Source organism: Protopterus annectens, chromosome 7.part1 (assembly GCF_019279795.1).
Source record: "Protopterus annectens isolate FY-2018-M chromosome 7.part1, PAN1.0, whole genome shotgun sequence".
NCBI lineage: Eukaryota > Metazoa > Chordata > Ceratodontiformes > Protopteridae > Protopterus > Protopterus annectens.
The window spans coordinates 340,163,448-340,184,802 of record NC_056740.1 but is presented as its reverse complement, the minus strand read 5'-3'; the positions used below and the strand labels follow the sequence as shown (position 1 = coordinate 340,184,802).

The 21,355-nt window shown below is 38.7% G+C and overlaps 1 protein-coding gene across 2 annotated transcripts in view; it reads left to right on the top strand.

The window, feature by feature from the left end:
- The first annotated feature begins 17,016 nt into the window (after positions 1 to 17,016).
- Positions 17,017 to 21,355, top strand: part of APPL1 (adaptor protein, phosphotyrosine interacting with PH domain and leucine zipper 1) — a 1,282,591-nt gene continuing 1,278,252 nt past the window's right edge. For both annotated transcript variants that reach the window (XM_044078766.1, XM_044078765.1), the window contains exon 1: positions 17,017 to 17,180. In XM_044078766.1, coding sequence (XP_043934701.1) covers positions 17,127 to 17,180 — 54 coding nt within the window. In that variant the 5' untranslated portion in view covers positions 17,017 to 17,126. The remainder of the gene's footprint in view (positions 17,181 to 21,355) is intronic.

Sequence of the window (21,355 nt, the reverse complement as noted above, 5' to 3'; positions counted from 1 at the left end):
AAGTCAGAGCATGTCTCCTAAACCTGATAGACTTTTTTGAAGCAGTCACCAAAACCATAGATGAGGGTAAGGTGGTTCACACAGCCTATCTAGATCTCGCCAAAGCATTCAACACCATCCCCCACTCTGGAATTATAGATAAACTCACTAAACTAGGTATACATCCCTATGTTACAAGATGGGTTGCCAACTGGCTTACTGACAGAACCCACACTATGAAAGTAGCAGACTCCAAATCCGACTTCAGACCAGTGACAAGTGGAGTACCACAGGGTTCAATCCTGGGTCCTCTCCTGTTTGGTATCTACTTCTCTGAAGTACAGGCTAACACAGAAGGTCTTTGGCTAACTAAGTTCACAGATACTGCAAACTAGGAGCCATAATCGAAACTCCTAATGATGTGGACATCCTACAAAATGGCCTCACTGAGACAGATGCCTGGTGCCAAAGCCATGGCCTCACGCTCAATGCCAAAAAGTGCATTGTCATCCCTTTTGGTAAAAACTCTGCACCCAGGAACTACCACATAGGCAGTAGTCTACTTAACACTGAAAGTGTGATAAGAGATCTTGGGACACAGGTGGACAGTAGTCTCTCCTTTGATAATCATATTGCCACAGTGGTCAGGAAATCCTTCTACGTGGCATACCTCATCACAAAAGGTTTCTCATCCAGAAAAAAAAGGTAATTGTTCCCCTCTACTCATCACTCATTAGACCCATTATAGAGTACAATGCCCCTTTTGGTATGTACCTCACAAGACATCTACAACAACTGGAAAGGCCACGGAAATACCTCACAAAGAGGATTACTGGCCTCAAACAGATGCCCTGTGCAGACCGTCTCAAAAAATTCCAGCTTTACTCTGTTGCATATCGCCTACTCAGAGGCGATCTCTGCCTAACATACAAAGCTTTGTCAAACCCAGAGCTGTTGGATATGCTCCACATAAAGAAATCCCAATCCCTCCGAGCTACACGCTCTAGCGACCTAAACATTGTGACCACAATAAACAGAACATGCTGGAGGGATAGATTCCTGTCCCAGAGACTTTCCATACTCTGGAACAGACTACTTATCTATAGTAAAAGACTTATCTATGTCAAACAGAGCTCCTCATTAGCACTCTTCAAGAAAAATCTTGATGATTGGATGGGAAATAGGAAGTTCACCCTGGGGATCACTTCTGTGCCTCTGCTTGACAGGGGCACAGGAAAATAATTTTCTTGGGTGGCGAAAGCCAGGGTACCTTTTTGGATAGGCTTATATAGGCCCTAGGGCCAATTGCCTAATACCTACCTATGAATGTAAGAACCTATGAATCATATGGCTAGGCTTGTAAAGGCCCCAGGGCCATTAGCCTAGTACACACCTGTGAACCTATGAACATATGAATGATATTTTCCAGTATCTTGCCCACTTGCTCAAATAATTTAAATGTCTACTCCATTTCTCTACTGTATCACATCTCTAGAGAGATTACTTCTACTTTGTAAATACGAGTATCTGATTTGGACCATTAGCTGTGGAACATCTATTGCTATTCTTCAGAACTGGAATGTAACACTGTTTCAAATGGATTCTTGCGTGTCTTTATTTTGCTGTATTGTATTTTAACATCTGTGAAACTAGTTCTCAACCACTGTAACATGTAACAACCTGCAGGTCTATGATAAATGTAATTCTGCTGGCTGTCATTGCATTTGATTTGTGCAGGTTCATCATAAATGTGATTCTGCTGGCTGTCATTGCATTTGATTTCTGCAGGTTCATCATAAATGTGATTCTGCAGGCTGTCATTGCATTTGATTTGTCTCCTCAGCGCTGTTTCTTTGTATCTTGGCACCCAAATCATGGCAGAAAGGTTCCTTGGACCAGCCTATCTTCCCAGTAAACAAAGAATAAATAAAAATAAAATAAATACTGTATGTAGAAGTAATAATGTATAAAATGTTTATAAGAGTGATGTAAAGAATCCATTGTGAATAGTGCAATATTTCTTTAAACGTATTAACAGTTTTGTTAACTGTACCTGTTGCTCTAAGTCCAGATAGCTATTTGGCTATATTAGCAAACTGCCTAAATGAGTTGCTGGATACACTATAAAACAGGATTTTGGAGAAGAGAGAGTGTTTGCACTTTGTGTGCAAAATAAGCTGGAAATCCCTGCCAGATGACTCCAGAGAGAGTGAGTGAGTTAGATAGACATCATAACACAGGCTGTTTCCCAGCATGGCAATGGGAATACTAAAGTGTAGCTATTTGCTGTCCAGTCGGTTAAACCATAAGACTTTGCTTTATTTAGAAGAGCCTGTTTCTTTTGCGGTCCTCTCACCCAGTCATTAAATGAAGCATGAACTGAAGAAGTTGTATGACAATTTCCCATTCCTTTTATAAATTTTCCAGAGTGTATAAAAATAAAATAAGATCAAATAAAAGAAACAAGCATTTCTGGTACATTGCATATGCTAAAATATTCCTTGAGAAATAGAATTCAAGGCCATCATTACAATCACTTTGAATGAGATATCTCAAAGCTTAAAACATTTCTGAGGGATGACATAACAGATCAAAGTCCACATGTATTCTAGACTATGACTTATTTCAGGTCATTCTTGTGGGTGCAAATGTATATTTGTGATGATTTACTGATTGTTTGGCATTTACCATATACAGCTTTACTTTGCTTTAGCATGAGCTATCCTAGGCTATTACACATAGATCACTTGGCTAAGCCTTACATTCTGTTTGTTTCAAGATAAACTTACTGAAATATTTTCAGAAGTGTAGAATGACCCTGCAGGGGGAACTATGAATCTGTTTTCTCATTACATTTCCGTCTTTGGAATACCAATTGGTATGTCATAATCCTTGGTTCCGTTTGAAGAAGCAAAACGTTCGAAAAACTTAAAATGTCACAAAACACAATACTAGCCATAAATATTGAAACCCCAACTCACAAAACATACATAAAAGCTAGCGAAGAAGAAAAAAATAAAGGGTGAGGGCTATGGATTCCTATGGATTCAGTACTATAGCGGTCATTGTTTATAGAAAAGTGTCATTCTGTTGAGTAGTTCCTTCAGTGAATGCCGTTAATGTGAAGGCAACTAAATGGGAACACTTTGTGCAACAGTGAAGTATTCACTTTTCTCCACTTTTGTGTCACCTTAGGGTAGTTATAGTTACATCTGTGGCATGTGGGGGTATCACCCCAACACTGCAAAAAAGCCCTACTTTGAAGATCACTAAAAGGGTTTCAGCAGGCATACAGAGTGCCGGCATCTGATGAAAGGATAGCTGATTAATCGACATGAATCTCTTGGCTAAATACACTTTTGGAGCAGATAACATTCTTTCAAAAGTTGTTATTGTCTTAATGTAACCTACAGCTTGTCAATTCATACTTGGAGCAATGTTTTTCCTAGAGGATTGGCACCACAGGGTTTGCGTATGTGGAGGTTTCCGAATGGTATATGTTATGGGACCAGTTTATACAATGAACATGGTTTGGAACTGGTCAAAGTACAAATAAGGAAGAATCAAAAAAGAATGGATTTATTATTTCCACAGATTTACTGCCTTGATTCAGTAATAAAATCCAGCTTATTATTCGAGCACCTTTCAGAAACCTATTATAGGTCTTTCAACACAGTGGACTGACAGACTGATACAATTAAAGTGAGAAAGATGAAAATAATTGGAAAGGGATGTAAAGGCTTACCTATACTTAGATACAAGAGTAGAAATACATACTTAGAGGGTATTTCTGATATCAACACAGTCCCTATGCGAGGTATGACTGCTCCTATCAGCCTCCGTACCCTTGGACAAATTAATCATGAAAGTCCTGTTAAGTATGACTCTTTGGATTTTCCCCCTCTTCCATATTTGGACAGATCCAACAACCAAAGGGCCCGATTCATGGACAGGTCAAGATCCCCCTCAACACAGAAAAAGAGAATCAAGGCTCCGAGGGGTTGGGGAAGGGGTTGCTCCAAGACATATTGGTTGAATCATAGGAGCAAGTTGAAGCTACGAATTCTACAGCCATTTTCTTACAACAATTCAGAATATTCATCTACTCCAATGAAAATATTAGTGATACCCACTTTAGATTATTTAAGAGGGGTTTTATGTATGTTCCTGCAACTAGGTTCAATACACTAGACTGTCTATTGTAACTTAAACTGTTCATCAGAACATTTATAACAATAGAGAAGGTAATTACAACAATAACTTTTTTAAAAAGAAAAGTAAAATCCTCAGCATTCCAGTATTAGGTATGTTTGAACAATTGTGCAGATATGATATTTATGCACTTGGGCAACCTTCCCACTTCTTAAAACACAGTATGAAGAAAGATGAAAGGGACTTACTTTATCAGCTGAGTAATGATGCAACCATTATTTAGAGTTATGAGCCTGACAAGGGAGGCAGTGTGGTTCTTATGAATACTATCAATTATTCCAACAAAATGCTTACACTATTGTTGGATACTTTCAAATATGTGCCAGCCTCCCTTGGTGAGATCAAGGTGATGTACCCAAAAATTGATTTATACCTGGATGAGCTTATTTTGGGTGGCCACATATCACAAAGCGTATTTTACTTTTTACACATCGAGAGACCAACTATCCCTGTTATTCTTGGCATACCAAAGGTTCATTAAAATGCATTAGATCCTCCTTTGAGGCCAATTGTGTCCACTAGGCAGTCAAAGACCTATTGTTAGCTATGTACCTGGACCGAAAGTTGAAATCCTTTGTGTATGAGCAACCTTACATTTTGAAGGACTCTTGGGACTGTTTAAGGTGGTTCACTCCAAATATGTATATAGACAACACATTATTTTTATGTGTTGATGTTGTTGATTAATTTGGTTGTATTCCTTTAAAAGAGGGCCTCCAGGGTTTTTCTGAGGCTCTATTAATGTGGTCTACAGTAGCAGCAACAGAGTATACTATGGTAATAAATTTTATGAAATATGTATTAGATAATAACTTTGTATATTTTGAAAATGACTACTATAAGCAGGTACAGGGTGAAGCAATGTGCACTGTATGTGCACCCCTTTGTGCTAACATTGTAATGTGGGCATAGGAAGTTAATCATGTTTTTTCTTCCAAGTTTGAAACAACTTGGTTGCTTTACACAAGATTCCTAGATGACATCTTTATATTGTGGAAAGATTCTCGCACTAGGCTGGAGGAATTTCAGGATTATATTAATACAACAAAAAATTACCTTAAGGTCACATGCACTATTCATGAAAACTTTTGTAATTATTTGGATGTCTCAGTTTGTAAGGATGGTGGGCAACTAAAATCAACTATTTACAGAAAACCCACCTTCTCAAACTCATACTTATATTTTTATGTATTTTATTTATTTATTTGCAGTTTGTTAACCTGCAAAGTCCATTGGGCCAGAGTGAGCCCTTTTTCAATGGAGATCCGGGGAGAAAAGCTCCATGTGTATACATATACATACAAACAAAAACAAAAACAACATAATCTAACATTGCATCAAGATTAATACAGCGTGTTATAAATATAAAATCAGCAGAGTTAATACAAACAATTTTATATAAGATAAAATTAACAGTTTGTACAGTATGTCAAGGTTATAAGTTTAAGGTCAATTAAGCAATAAGATATCAAGCACGAGGTGGTCTATAATATTTATAGTGAAGAAAGAGGGAGTGTCGGAAATTAAAGAGTAAGGAGAAGGGGGAAAGGACATTTTCACAGTCGCCATCCCCTGTTCCAGAACAGATCTTTGGTAAAGGGGAAATGTGTTCATATTTCAAGGATGATTATGGATGATACAATTTTTGCATCTGGATGTAATAAATTGGCAGAGATATTTTATGATAGAGATTATCCTAAAACCTTTGTTAACAAGATTAGAGATGATGTTGTCAGTTTGAGGCATGTAAGATTTAACCCTATTTTAGGGCACAGAACTGATGGTAGAAAATCAGCCACTGTTGGCTAATTTTATTAAAAGTTTAGTGTTAAGTCACTGCCCATTGAAAAAAGAAGTTAGAAATATTATTTGTAAATACTAGCCCTTTTTACATTCTGATAAGGCTATTTCAGGGGCGGTAGGTGAATATGTAATATGTTTCGCAAGTGGGTTCTTATAATCCCTTAATCTCATGTCACTAACATGTTTGGACATTCTTTCTTTCTTTCTTTCTTTCTTTCTTTCTTTCTTTCTTTCTTTCTTTCTTTCTTTCTTTCATTTGTCTCACAGTTCTTCCAACATAGAAATTATAAGAACCCACTTGTAAAACATGTTAGAGACAATGTGGGACACAACTTTATGTTTAGAGTCTTGAAAATTGTATTTGCCTCAAAAAGGGGGGGGTGATATTAATCCAGACTTGAGCAGGAGGAAATGTTTTGGATTGGGAAGCTTAGAGCACATCAGAAACCAGGACTTAATACAGCATTCCCTATGAAACCTGTCTTGAAAAGGCGGAGACTGAAAAGTTACTTATGACACACCTGTCTGAGTAGGTGTGACTATGCAATAGACTGCCTTATTGGTGTAAACCTGCTATTTTAAAAGAAGGAAATGATGTAATATCATTAATATGCAATAGACTGCCTTATTGGTGCAAACCTGCTATTTTAAAAGAAGGAAATGATATAATATCAGTTATAAGGATCTGAGGAAGGGTCGTGGTGGTGACCTGAAAGCGCTTATCCTATGTTCTTCCTTTTTATTGTTTTATTGTTATTTTAATAAATATATGGAATATTTAGTACTATTTAGTGCTTGGCTCGAGTATATGCTTCAATAGAAAATATATTGCGTATGACATGCCTGAGTAATATGGAGTTACGGAGCTACTAAGCTGTGCTCTAAAAAGTTAAAAGTGTGATAGTACGCCTTTGCTGTTCATTGCTTATCGTCAGCTGTTTGCAGTTTGAGTGTATACACCAAGAACTGTGTAACTGCTTGTGATTTGAATGTATTTTGAAACAAGAAAAAGTTTGAACAGTGCATTAGATTTGTTGATTGATCCTGGCCGTGTTTATTGTGCTGTTTGTTGGCGTTTTAATAATTTGGTTTTATACAGCACACTCCTGTCGTATTCCGGTATTGTATTGATTGGACTTTATATATATATATATATATATATATATATATATATATACACATAACAATGACATTCAAAATAAAATTTTGAATAACACACTATTTAACCATACAATTGATTGTGAAATCTACCAGATATTTAAATTTGGAATGTTAGAGAAAGTAACATTAAACCCCAGGGGAGGTCCTTGGCAGACTATTTTTGAAACCAAGGAATTGCACTGGCAGCTATGTTTAAATTTACTAGACTCCCCTGGTTTGATTGAAAATGTCTCTATTGCAAGTACACTCAAGCATAAGGCTGTGGAATTATAAGCTTACTTAGTAGTCATACAAAGATTGTGTTAGTTTTTCATTCATATATTTATAGTTTTAAAAAAGGAAATACTCTACATGGTTTTAATTATTTTACAAAACTTTGACTAATTCACATATTTTATGTATTTTAGAATTTATTGGTGGTGCATAATGTTTTGTTTTATTTTATTTTACATATCGGTATATGCATTAGTATTGTGTGAAATTGTTGGTACTGTGCCTTTAAGAGAATGGTATGATGCCACTACAAGGAAGCTTTAAAAACAGGGTGGTTCAGTTTTTTACTTTTGGTTCTGAAGAAGTCCTTAACATAATACAAGGATAAAAGCGCTTAACCATTGTTGAATAAAAGTTTTTCTTCTGGCTACAGGATGTCTGCGGCAGGTTGTTTTTTTTATTTAGTTGCAGTTTTGCCTGCTGTTTTGCTAAGTCTGGAAGTTAGCAGGTATGTCTCAAGCAGAACTAATTGTGTTACAAAGCCTAAGGTCTTCCTTTGGCTGGCATTTACTAGATTTGAAAAAAAAAATCAAAAGGAAAACAATGGGCTCAGAAAAAGAGTACACAAAATACTAAGTTCGGAACTGTTACACATAAAGTCTATCTGCAGATCTAAAGCTTTGAACCTCACCCGATTCTTGAAGTAACTGACATTACTTTTACATGTCAGTCTTACATAGTGGTTACAAGTAACGGTTCGCCACATACATCAAATAAAAGCTATATTTACATGAGACTGTGCTAGTGAGTCAACCTAAAAAAAAAAGACAAGTCTCACTAAGCAGCACATATTTATTACCAAAGTCACCCATCATACCCGTGGAAGAATACAGCTGAGGAAACCATATTTGCATCTCTAGTGAAAGAACATATATGATATTTTAAAATTTTCAGATTTGCCTTTTTCACACCCATCTAGACATTCTTTGTATGAAATGTGTACTCATACTTACCAGAATTATTGTGTTAGATAGTTATGAAACACTTTTAGTTGGAAAAACAAGAGTCAGTGCTCTTAAGTGAAAGCCTTATAGCCCACCCCCCAGACCTTTATAGACAGGAAAATGATAGTGAACATTCCATATAGTATATGGTGTCATTTACCAATGCTGAATCACTGCAAATGCATAAAATAAATCTCCAAATGTGTTCTTTACTTAATGAGTTCCTGGCATATGGAGAGGGCATACCTCTTAGTCTTTTATCTCCATTATTAGTGATGAAGCAAAAATAGTGAACACGACCCAGATAAGGAACACTTTTTAAATACTGGTATTATCAACTTAGGAAGTATAGAGAAGGGAATGTGGAGTAATAGATATTTAATGAAATAAAAGACTATGATTGTCAATATTTACTGACTATAATCCATCACCTTTTCTCAAACAAGTGTATAAATAAATCCTGTTTAGCAGAACAGAATATTTTTAAAATCAAAATTTGGGACATCCCTAAAAATAAGAGGCATGGAAGAGGGAAGGTATGTTGTTTATTCCATATGTTATTCCACTAAGTACTACTCATCTAACAGAGTAGGTATACTTGAAAGTATAAGAACCCGACCATACCAAATGAATCATGTTTTGGTTCATGTTGACTGAAGCTTCTTAACTTAGTTCTTCCCTGACTATACTTCTTTCTCTGATGTTTAGCTTACTTAATGAAGTTTTTGACCCACTTTAGGCACTGGAGGATTGGCATAATGGTTAAATGTTTACCTCATAGACACAAGATACAGGGCAAATTCTCACCATTGAGGTGAAATTGGCTATTTCAGGGTGAGGATTTGGCATAATGCATGGCCATATTTCTCAACTGTCCAGACTTTTGCAGAATGTCCAGGTTTTTGCCTCATATTTTTGGGCTATCCCCCATAAAATTTGAGGTTTTCTGGCAAGAGGATTGAAGTCACTAAATGACATATATTTCAGTTTTAGACATCATATCCTTCAGAAAATACATGCTAACACAAATCCTGTAATTCTATTACCTTTCTAAGAGCCATATTTAAAATCTGTCCCTATTTTAGGCCTTTGTCCCTCCATTATTTTAGACTTTGTCCAGATTTTTTGTGCTAACGGGTATGTACAAGGCTCTTAACCAATCAGTGACAAATCCCAACAGAATCAGGGACAAATCCAGAAATAATCAGGGACATTCAGGGACATCTTCAAAATATTATCACTATTAACTTGAAACATCTTCGATAATGGAGAACACTGAGCTGAACGTGTATTTGCGTGATGGTTGAATTTTTATGGCAGAAGCTAGTTGTGCTCATTTTAAATCAAGACTGCAAAGACACTATTTCAGTCCACTTATATTCCAATGCACATTATTTGCATTGAACCTTTATATTTGGAAATCTTGGACAACTTTCCCCCAGCATTTAGAAGTTACAGATAGAACGTAGTTGAGGGTGCAGTCTTTATTTTTGTGCAAATCTCCTCGAGTACCCCTTACTTGTTTTTCTTTTTGTTTTTTGCTTTGTCTCAAAATGTTGCACTATCTCTTCTAATTATTCCTCTGCAAGAAAAGGTGGTGGACTATACTTCATGTCCAACAGCTCTGGGTTTGACATAGCTTTGTATGTTAGGCAGCGATCACCTCTGAGTAGGCGATATGTGACGGAGTAAAGCTGGTGTTTTTGAGACGGTCTGCATAGGGCATCTGTTTGAGGACGGTAATCCTCTTTGTGAGGTATTTCTGTGGCCTTTCCAGTTGTTGTAGATGTCCTGTGAGGTACATACCAAAAGGGGCATTGTACTCTATAATGGGTCTAATGAGTGATGAGTAGAGGGGAACAATGACCTCTTTTTTTTTCTGGATGAGAAACCTTTTGTGATGAGGTGTGCCATGTAGAAGGATTTCCTGACTACTGTGGCGATGTGATTATCAAAGGAGAGACTACTGTCAACTTGTGTCCTAAGGTCTCTTATCACACTTTCGGTTTTAAGTATATTACCGCCTATGTTGTAGTTCATGGGTACAGAGTTTTTACCAAAGGGGATGTCAATGCACTTTTTGGCATTGAGCTTGATGCCATGGCTTTGACACCAGGCATCTGTCTCAGTGAGGCCCTTTTGTAGGATGTCCACATCGTTAGGAGTTTTGATTATGGCTCCTAGTTTGCAGTCATCTGTGAACTTCATTAGCCAAAGACCTTCTGTGTTAGCCTGTACTTCACAGAAGTAGATACCAAACAGGAGATGACCCAGGACTGAAACCTGTGGTACTCCACTTGTCACTGGTCTGAAGTCGGATTTGGAGTCTGATACTTTCACAGTGTGGGTTCTGTCAGTGAGCCAGTTGGCAACCCATCTTGTGACATAGGGATTTATACCTAGTTTAATGAGTTTAACTATAATTCCAGAGTGGGAGTTGGTGTGGAAAGCCTTGGCAAGATCTAGATAGGCTGTGTAAACCACCTTACCCTTGTCTATGGCTTTGGTGACTGCTTCAAAGACGTCTATCAGGTTTAGGAGACATGATCTGCCATTTACAAACCTGAACTGGGTGGGGTCCAGAGTTTGGAGATTACCAATGTCTTTGTTTATAAGTTCCATGATGATACGTTCCATGGCCTTGCAGACCAGGGTCATCAGGATAATGGGGCGGTAGTTCCCGGGGTCCGTGGTGGCTCCCCCCTTGTGGAGTGGGATAACCGTCACTGTGCACCATTCAGCAGGCACAAAGCCTGAGGTGAGGCTATGACTGAACATGGTACTTAGGTGGGGTACCAGTTCGTTCTGTAGTTCATGTAGAACGCAGCCTGGGATGTTGTCCTGGTCCCATGGATGCTGTGTTCTTGGCTTTGGAGATTGTGGTTTTTACCTATGCAGCCGTGATTACAGGAACTTTGCATTCTTCCGGTATAGAGATGGGTTGTTTAGGGGGTGAGAGTGGGGTAAAGTTAGCACTGAACCTATTTGCCAGGATATTGGCAATATCAGTTGGGGCTGTATATTTAGTGCCATTGTGCTGTAACTCAGAGCAGATATGAGTGTTGCCATTGAGATTCTTGACATAGCTATAGAATGCTTTGTGGTTGTCTTTAGAATCAGTGGCGATTTTGTTTTCGTAACTAGCTTTGGAGGATTTTATCAGGGATTGCAGCTTCTTACTGAGGCTGACCAGGGAGCTCCTCCACTCATGGGATTTTACTCTCTTTTACAACAGTTTCTTCCTTCTGTTGTACAGTTTGTTTATGGCAGGGGACCACCAGATTGGCTTCCTTTTTTTGGAGGATAGCGTCTTGGTTCTGTTTGGGATAGCACGATCCATGCACTCATGTAAGTTCTTATAAAGTGCAATTGTGTAGGATTCAGTAGTCGTAACTGTATTGTCCATCTGCATGGGTATCATGAAGTTCACCACTTGTGTCTTAAGAAGCATGAAGTTGGCTTTGGAGAAACTTTTTATCATGGTTTCCTTAATGGGGGGTGGGGGCAGGATGTGGATATCTACGGTAATTAGCTTATGGTCGGATCGGACCAATGAGGCGTTGACTTCAGGTGTGGAACACCAGTCACCCATGTTGGTAATGACTAGATCTAGGATATTGTTGACCCTGGTGGGGGTGTGGATAATTGATCCAGGGCATTGGAGTTTATGAATTCCAGAAAGCGTTGAGTGAAGGAGTTGGTACATGAGTAGTTTTCCCAGTTAATGGTGGGGTAGTTGAAATCGCCCATTATTAGGGTGTTTGGTTGAACCCTAATATTTTACAGTACATCAAGAAAAGAGGAGTGGGAATCCTGGGGCATGGTGGGTGATCTGTAGCAAGCTACAATTTGGATTGCAGTTTTGCTCAGAGTTAGTTGCACTTGGATAACCTCAGCTGCATTATGCTGAGCAACTAGCCTGGAGGTGTGGATATCTTTAATGAATATGGACACACCTCCGCCTTTGGTGTTCCGGTTCAGGTTACATGGCCGAAAAGTGTGGTATGAGTTATAGCCTGGTAGTGCAGGGGTGCTCTCTGGAGCCTTGAACCAGGTCTCAGTCACTGCACAGATATCGATGTTCTCCATTTTAAGGAGTGCCTCGAGTGAGTGCATTTTGAGATTTAGACTTCTAGCATTGAGTAGCATCACCCTCAGTTTTTGCTTGCCTGTTCCTGTTATGGTGGTGAATTTGTCATTTGAACCTTGCCTAAAAAAGGCACTATAGGGGCGGCAAGAACCTTAGCCAGTATCTGGAATCCCAGGAGTGACAAGTGCAGGCCATCTCTGGCAAAGCATCGTGGTCTGTTGATCATGTCATCCCAGGCAGACAGATATTGGATCCCTTTAGAATGGCACCAGAAGCTTAGCCAATTGTTGAAGTCAATCATTTTGTCCTTGTACTGCGGCATCATTCTGGGTGAAAGAAGAATGCTACTCAGGGATAGGGTCATACCTGCCTGGGCTACAAGATCGGAGAGCTCTTCCATGTCTCTTTTCATGTAGTCCAGGGAGGTACGTCTCAGGTCATTCAAACCAACATGGACAATGACAGTCATATTTGTACTTGTTGTGGAGTGACCTGAGTGCATGGGTTATGTGGCGGTTCCTGGTACCCGACAGGCAGCTGACAGTAACCTTCTCCTTGTTTTGCCTGGTGAGTGGGACATCAGTGTGCCTGACTATAGAGTCACCTATGACTAGTGTGTTGGGTACATTGTTTTGCCTTATTGGCTGTGGTTGAGTGGCACACTGAGTCTGCAGGCCATGTGTCATTTGGGTTGTGTTGGGGGGGTGGAGGTTGCTTGCATTTCTGCTTTGGAGGTCTCTGTTGCTTGAGCAGATTATTATTGAGAGCCTCAGTGAATGTTTTTGTGTTTCTATGTGTGGATTTTGGTGGTGTAGATTTAGTGAGACTATGTGATGAGTGTGGTGTGGTGCAAGTGTTTACCTTCTCCTCTTGACTGTCAAGTTCAGTCTTGATTGGAGAGAGCTTTACCTCCAGTTTGGCTAGATAAGTGCATCTCTCACAGGTTGTAGTGTTGGGTGGTAGGAGGAGAAGGTTGTCTGTGTACATGAGGCAATTTCTACATTGCCCCAAGATGCCCAGATTCATCAGATAGACAGGAGTGAACACTGGGAGCTGACCCTTGGACATGCCTGAATAAAAAACTATTTTCCTCTAGATAAGTGAGGAAAGTGAGTACAAGAGCTGTGTTTCTCTAAGCAAGTGAGGAAAGTAAGTACCAAAACTGTTTTCCTCTAGGTAATGAGGAAGGTTGAGTGCTGTAGTAATTAATAGGTTATTTAGTGCTTACAAGTTCTGAACAAGTGCTGATCACGAATAAGCAAATTAAAGTGCTAAAACTAAGAATCTGTATCTGGACTAAACTAGTTACAGGAAAGGGTGGAAACAAGTGCAAATGCGGGCTTTTAAATCAGAAAGTTGAAAGAGATGGAAAAACTGCCCAAACGGCCAATAACTACAATTTCTGGGCCAGAACCACTCCTTATGTAGTAGATAGGTTACTTAGTGCTTAACACTCCCACTGATAAGCTAGAAGGCTTCCCTCCAACACAGAAAGCTTTGGGGGGCTCAGAAGCTTACATACAGTCCTGGATACAGCAAATCTGAATCTGGACTACACTAGTTACAGGAAAGGTATATATATATATATATATAGATATATATATATATATATATATATATATATATTTATATATATCTATATATATATATATATATATATATATATATATATATATATATATATATATACAGAAAATTAGCTAAAACAGCAGTTTTATTTATTTATATATATATATATATTTATATGGATCACCTTTATATCCTCGAAATCGCTAAGCCACACTAATAACCGACACCAAAAGACCGACAACAAAACGCCAACGCAAAACACGAAAACCATTACAGCAACACACTACACGTACACAACACAGTACACTACATAACATATGCACTATCCCTAACCCAAACCCTAAGGTCCGACACTACCGCACACTTACCCTACCTGCACCCTAACCTAACTCACTTACCCACCAGAACCCCAAGATCCGACACTCTCACCCTAACTGCACCCTAACCCTAACTCACTTAAACCACCCCTAAACCCACAGTCCCTCACTCACCCTACCTGCACCCTAACCCTAACTCACTTAAACCACCCCTAAACCCACAGTCCCTCACTATCACACCCTACCTGCACCCTAACCCTAACTCACTTAAACCACCCCTAAACCCACAGTCCCTCACTATAGCGTTTTACCTGTCCGCTCCCTAACACTAAATCCCTCACTCGATCGCACATTTACCGAGTCCGTCGGTTTCTTACCTTGTCGGTCATCTGCGTTGTCGGTGTTTTCGTCCGTCAGGATTCCGTGGCAAAGGCGTTGTCGGGCATCTAAAGGTGACCCATTTATATATATATATATATATATATATATATATATATATATACAGAAAACCACTATCTGCTCAACAGTGGCACAGGAAAATAACTTTCTTGGGTGGTGTAAGCCAGGGAATCTTGTTGGCTAGGCTTACGTAGGCCCTTGGGCCGATAGCCTAGTACCTACCTATGAACCTATGAAAAGTAGCTAAAACAGCAGTAAAAACAATTCAAATGCAGTGCAAGCTAGCGAGTATGTAGCAATGTTAGACCAAACAGTTTAAAAATGCAATTAAATTAAAAATGACTAAAAACAAGTGCAGAAGGAGTCTATTAGGTAGAATGAGGTAAAGAGATGGGACTGGGGGGAGTGTCCCAGATCAAATCTACAGTGGGGGCGGGCAACTGCAAAAGCCTCCAAATTTAAACAACAATACAGGAATAGGGAGGGTGAGTATGGGAAAACCAACACCTTCAGCAGAGATCTGAAAAACTATACAGTGAAGCAAAAATAACAGTGCACAACTCTGAAGTCAGCCAGCAATAATATAAAATTAGTCAAACAACAATTACCAGTACACAACTCTGAAGTGCCAGAAAAATATACTCAACTCTGTATATCTCCAGATAGTTTGAAGAGCACTCTGTCAGGACACAGGAAGGCTCCAGCAATGATATAGCTGCAATAATACATATATACACTAAGATTATCTTACTTTGTCGACTTTTCAGTATAACGCTATTAATAGTTTAAAAAGTGTCTGGTTGTTTTTGGAGGGAAAAGGTTGAGTTGTTGTGTCTTTCGGCTTTTCCCGGTTAGGGGTCGCCACAGCAGAACTCCAGTCCGCTAATTGGCAGTAGATTTTTACGTGTTGAGTTGACGGCCCTGACGCACAACCTTCAACGAAGGTACACCCATTCACGCATGTCTCCACACAGAAGACGCTCTAGCTGAGAATCAAACAGGACGTCTTACTGTGAGGCGACAACGCTACCGCAGCACCACCACCGCAAAGGTTGAGTGCTAAGCTATAATGTAGAACTCTAATCTGCAATGAGCATAATTCGTGTTCATATTTATAGATACCTGTTAGGCACAGTCCACTGTTCTCGCAGAGTAGGGCCGGCCTTTGGTCAACAGGTGCTCTAGGCAAAAAGGCTCCACAGTACACCACCACCACCCAGTCCCCCATCTTGGTATGCCTACACCATTCAGATTACTTTTTTCTTCATTTTTTCTCACAGTTTATCTTGGCCTTCTGTTTTTCCTGTATTCATACAACACATTTTACACAAACTTTTTCTTTACTACAAAAAAATAAACAAATAAAAATGGGGCGTAAAGTGGCTCCCTAGGCAGCTGCCTAGTTGACCTATGCCCATGGCTAGCTATGTCACAGAGACATTGACAGAATAGGTAAATGTGAATTAATATACATTTTTCAGAACTAAAAGAAGTCTAATTATTGCATTATTACTTGTATTAACAAGTTGATTTAAATTTCTATTAGACTAGCCCGGTCAACAAATGTAAAATAAAATAAATAAAATAAAATAATTTATTAAGTGCAATTCACCTCCCTTTCTCCAACAGCACGCGCGCATATTTTTTGCACTGACGTCATTGAACTGGAAGTGTAAACGCAAGCATTGTGAAATGCAACTTGTACTCTTCTTGAGACTTCTTCCCTGTCTAATGTTTGCAACCATACTGCAATTCTCTGAGCATGTGTTTTTGTATGTTACGGGAAAAGATTCATAGTCACCAGTTTTACGAGAGGCAGGCCTAAAATTTCAGTCAAAATAAGTTGAGGGGTATAGCATAAGGATTAATGTCACTCATTACCCTTATAGGCAGAAAGTACAAGGTTTGATTCTGACCTTGGGTTTTTCTCTAGGTTTAAAACAGCGTAGTATTCACCTATGAATCCTTTCTCTTAACATACAAAACACACATGCTCAAGAGAATTACTATACGGTTGCAAACATTAGACAGGGAATTAGTCTCAAGAAGAGTACAAGTTGCATTTTACAGTGCTTGCGTTTACACTTCCAGTTCAATGACGTCAGTGCAAAAAATATGCGCGCACGTGTGTACACACTCTCCCTCTGAGAAGCCTATAGTCCAAGTTACTCACAGGAAGTAGGCGTGGTAGTTGAGATTGACAGTGAGTTATCCACTGAGGACAATCTCCGTAATGTGGCTCAGCCTCTTTTTACTTTGCAATCTCGAGCGAGAGTTCCGCTGTCAAGGGGTTGGGTTTGTGGATGCTTATCGCAGGCTTATTTGTCAGTGGTTGTTTTTAAGTTTGTTTGTTTTGATTCTGCAAGACAATTTTGAAGGATGCCTGGGATCGATAAGCTGCCTATTGAAGAAACTCTTGAGGACAGTCCGCAGGTAACAAAAACAAACAAATAAAAAAACAATCTGAGCGTGCATCCTTTCCTTTGCGGGCTGTACTGAGTTAAGTTGCTCATCGCGGGCCACATCACATTCCACTGTGAATTGATTTTAATATACGTTGATTTCTGCTCATCGTTACTCTTTTGGAATTTGTGCTAATTACTTGACAGGTTGAATAATCTTTATGTAATGATCATGCATTTAAGGACAACTGGAGTCATTACATGGCAGAACCGTCTTTGTGTAGTATGTGCCTGTGTAGAGGTATCATTTTGTTTTTATAAGGAAACCCGACACTGTTTACTTTGAGCATATGTTTATATCTTGTGTTTGGTTACTGTCATCAGAATACTGCTAGGTAGTGGTGTTTATTCTAGGTGTTTACAGAAGTGTGGCTGTGCAGCAGGTCTTCCTAGTATATATAGATGACTTTCTTATACCAGTGTTTGCAGTACCTTCTCCCCTCTTTTTAGAGACTGCTGAAGCCGACAGGTACACATAAATAAAGTTTCATTTATTAAGATCTGTGCATTTTCCTTAATCATCGATGTTGTAATTGCTGGCGTGTCATACGTGCATGCATTATAAATACAGCTGTAGCATCCTAGAGACACAGGGGAAGAAGGCCGGAAGTTGTTGTTTGTTTACAGCCCGATAGGCAGTGCTTGATGGCTTGACAATTCACAGTGGGGAGTTGACTATGTACTCAGAGCAGCGTACTTCTCCCTTTCACCTCACTGAAGTAGCATTTCAGGTTTAGTTGGATATCTGGCCAGCTTTCAACCGCGAAAATCGGAATGAGGAAACGTTTTAGTTAAACACAGTCTTGTTAGATTTCAGATGGTTGTGTAAGTGGAATTGTTGTAGTCAATCAGATTTGTTTGTACCTGCTACTGGCTTCGGAAATGAATTATTTCCCTGCATTCTGTATTGCATAACAGTATGGATGTTATATAAATATGTTTTCAGTTGGACTGTATTGCCAGAAAATATTGATTTGGGGTGGTCCACTGTCTTTACACTAGTTGCAGTAGAATCAGAATGTTTATACAGCCCAAATGAAGACACACAGACTTAACACTTGAAGGAAGATGCCATGTGCCATTTAAAATGCTAATTCGCAATTACCAGATGTCTGCAGAGGGTAGGGCTTGGAAGGAATGTCCGTTAAGATGTGTAACAAATGAGTCAAATGTGAGCAGGTTCTCTGAATTACCAAATCTTACTAATGTTAATAACTTTCAGGATTCTGCCAAGACAAGTTTAAATGCCCTCAAGCAATGCTTCACTCCTCTGTTAGAGTTCAATGCAGTATGGAGGTGTTGAAGCCTTTGTGGGTGGAGAAGCCAGATTGTACGAGCCTGTATCCCCTTCTTCAGGGCCCAACAAGCTTTTAGCTTTCCAGGCCTGTCCTTCTGCAGAAGTATACCAGCAACAGACTAGCCTTAATCTGAATTAGGGTTAAAATGTGAATGAGCACATTCCTTCCCAACCCCCATTGCAATCATCCTATGCACCAGCAAGATCAAAAACTTTTTTGTTATAAAAACCCTTCTTGTTTTTACTGAATTGAACGGGTGTATTCCAGAGTGAATGGGTGTATAGAAAAGCAACTCTGACTTCTCTACTGTCATCTTATAAAGTCCCTTTTGATAGTCTTCCCAAGTAGTTGTTCAACCCACAGCTTCTTGTTGACTTCATGTGCTGTTTCTTTACCTCTCCCCATGATCTGCTTTATTCCTGTTGCTACTGTCCTCCTCTGCGGAAGATCATGTTCGTTATTCTTGACACAAATGTTGTTAGGCCATCAATACCTCTGTCCTCAGTCATTGCCTTAGAATGAAAACAAGATGGGAACATGTACCCTTCCTCCTCTTATTCCATTCAGCACCTCTGCTTTGCTCCTCCTCTTATTCCATTCAGCACCTCTGCTTTGCTCCTCCTCTTATTCCATTCAGCACCTCTGCTTTGCTCCTCCTCTTATTCCATTCAGCACCTCTGCTTTGCTCCTCCTCTTATTCCATTCAGCACCTCTGCTTTGCTCCCCCTTTCTGTCTGTTCATCATTATTACCTTACTGTCTAATTGGTCAAATGCCTCCTGTTGTCTGTCTGTCCTCACCACCTACCTTTTAACTACTCATGTCCTTATCTATGTAATTATTGTACTTATTAAGTAGATATATTTTACAATTTATTGTTTATTCTTTTTGATACTTTGTAACTCTGGAGCTTTTCACCCAAAGGCTCCATTGAAATGGGCTATTGGTCAGTCTGCCTTTCCCAGTAAACAGAATGGAATTCATAATTTATTTTATTATTTATTTACTGTTTGATAATGAGGTAGGTAGACTGGTCCAAAGACCCTTTATAGCCACAACCCAGCCTCAGAGGCAATAAACAGTGCAAGTAAACTTGTTATGCATTTCAGATATGATAGTTAGGTTTACATAACTTAAAAACTTTAGACAGTTCATATACAGTTATTATACAATATTTATTAGAATGCATTTCTGAAAATGTAGCAGGTTTACATTAAGTTTATCAATTTACATAGGTTTTAAAACAGCTTGGATACAAAAAAATTGCTTTTTAAAGGTTTAATGTTTAAATTCATTGAAAGAAAAACTCCAATGGAAGTGAGATAAAATAAAAATAGAAATTACAGAGGGAGGCATAGGATTAAGAAGAGTTAAATGGCAAAGGAAAACAGTTGAGACACTGTACGCATTTTTATAATTTTAAGACTTTTAAAGTGCTTAACCATTATTCCTAAGGCATTTACAACTTTCTTGAAGATGTGCCAGAAAGGGATTTCTTAAACTTGGTAGAAGCGAGTAGATGTGATATCCTGCAGCAGAGTTTTAATTGTGAGAGGACTTTATTAATGATATTATCAGTTTGGGTTTTAAAGCTTAAGTATTAGGTATGATGGCTTAGTGGTTGCTATGATGGCTTAGTGGTTAAGTACTGTGACTATAGTGTACAGGGTCCTGAGTTTGAGCCTTGCAGTGGCAGTTTATTTAGGGTTGGGAGTTTGCCTTACAAACACAAGGTGCAGGGTTTGAGTCTCACAAGGGATAATTGGCTAGGCTTAAAATGGCTACTAATCTATTAATCTATTAATCTATATTAATGTTTGTCCTCTGTTACAAATGAAGAAACATGGTTGTTATCTGAAATGGTAAGGACAGGAAGTTGATAAGTTCTGTGAAGGGTGGAAAAAAGCATAGAGATGTTTATTTTTGTGGTTAATTTGGATTTGATTTTATTCCAACCAATGACAAATGTTAGAGAATGTTTTCTGGAATTGAGATTGCAAGACAGTGAGGCATATGTTTGCCTGGAGTAATAAAATATCATTTGTGTAGGTAAAATAAATATTCTCATACTTACCAAGTAGCGAACCATACACTTACATGGGATGAAATGGCCGTAGCCCTCATTCCTATATCTTCAAAATCTTCACCTTAACCATCAAATTGTCCAGAGTCCTCTTCATGTCTACTTATCTTTACCCCCCACTCCTATTACTACTCATGTCTTTGTCTGTTTAGTCATTGCATCTGCTGAACATGTGTCTTCCAGCTTATTGCTCATTATATATGACATTTTGTAAATCTAGAGCTTTTATCCCCAGGCCTCCATTGAAAATAGGTTTCTGTTGAGTCAGACTTTCACCATAAACAAATAGAATATATACGTTTGGATGAGATGTTAAACCAAGACTCCATTTGCCTGAGTTAGTGGTAGCTCAGGTGAGTGTAAAAGATCCCATGACACTTATCTAAAAAAGTATGGGCAGTTGATTAACATACATTCATTTTATATCATTTAAACAACTTTGTCAATTATTTACACACTCACTTTGTGGAAGTTTGTATTCAGAAAATATCAACTCAAAATAACTCAAAAGTTCTAGTTCTTTCATTCTTTTTTATTTTGTATTTAGTGTTTATCCCTCACCTTTTCTTCTATAACCATCTTCTTATTTCAGCTAATGCATCATCCTCTTCCATTTTCTTGAGTCTCGCATCTTTTTTCCCAGCACCCATATTGTCACAAATAGTGCTTCACCCCATTTATCAGTATCACGTTTCTTTACTTTATCATGCTTCCCATATAATATAATATCATATTCTTATTTATACATATAAATGCTTCACATCTA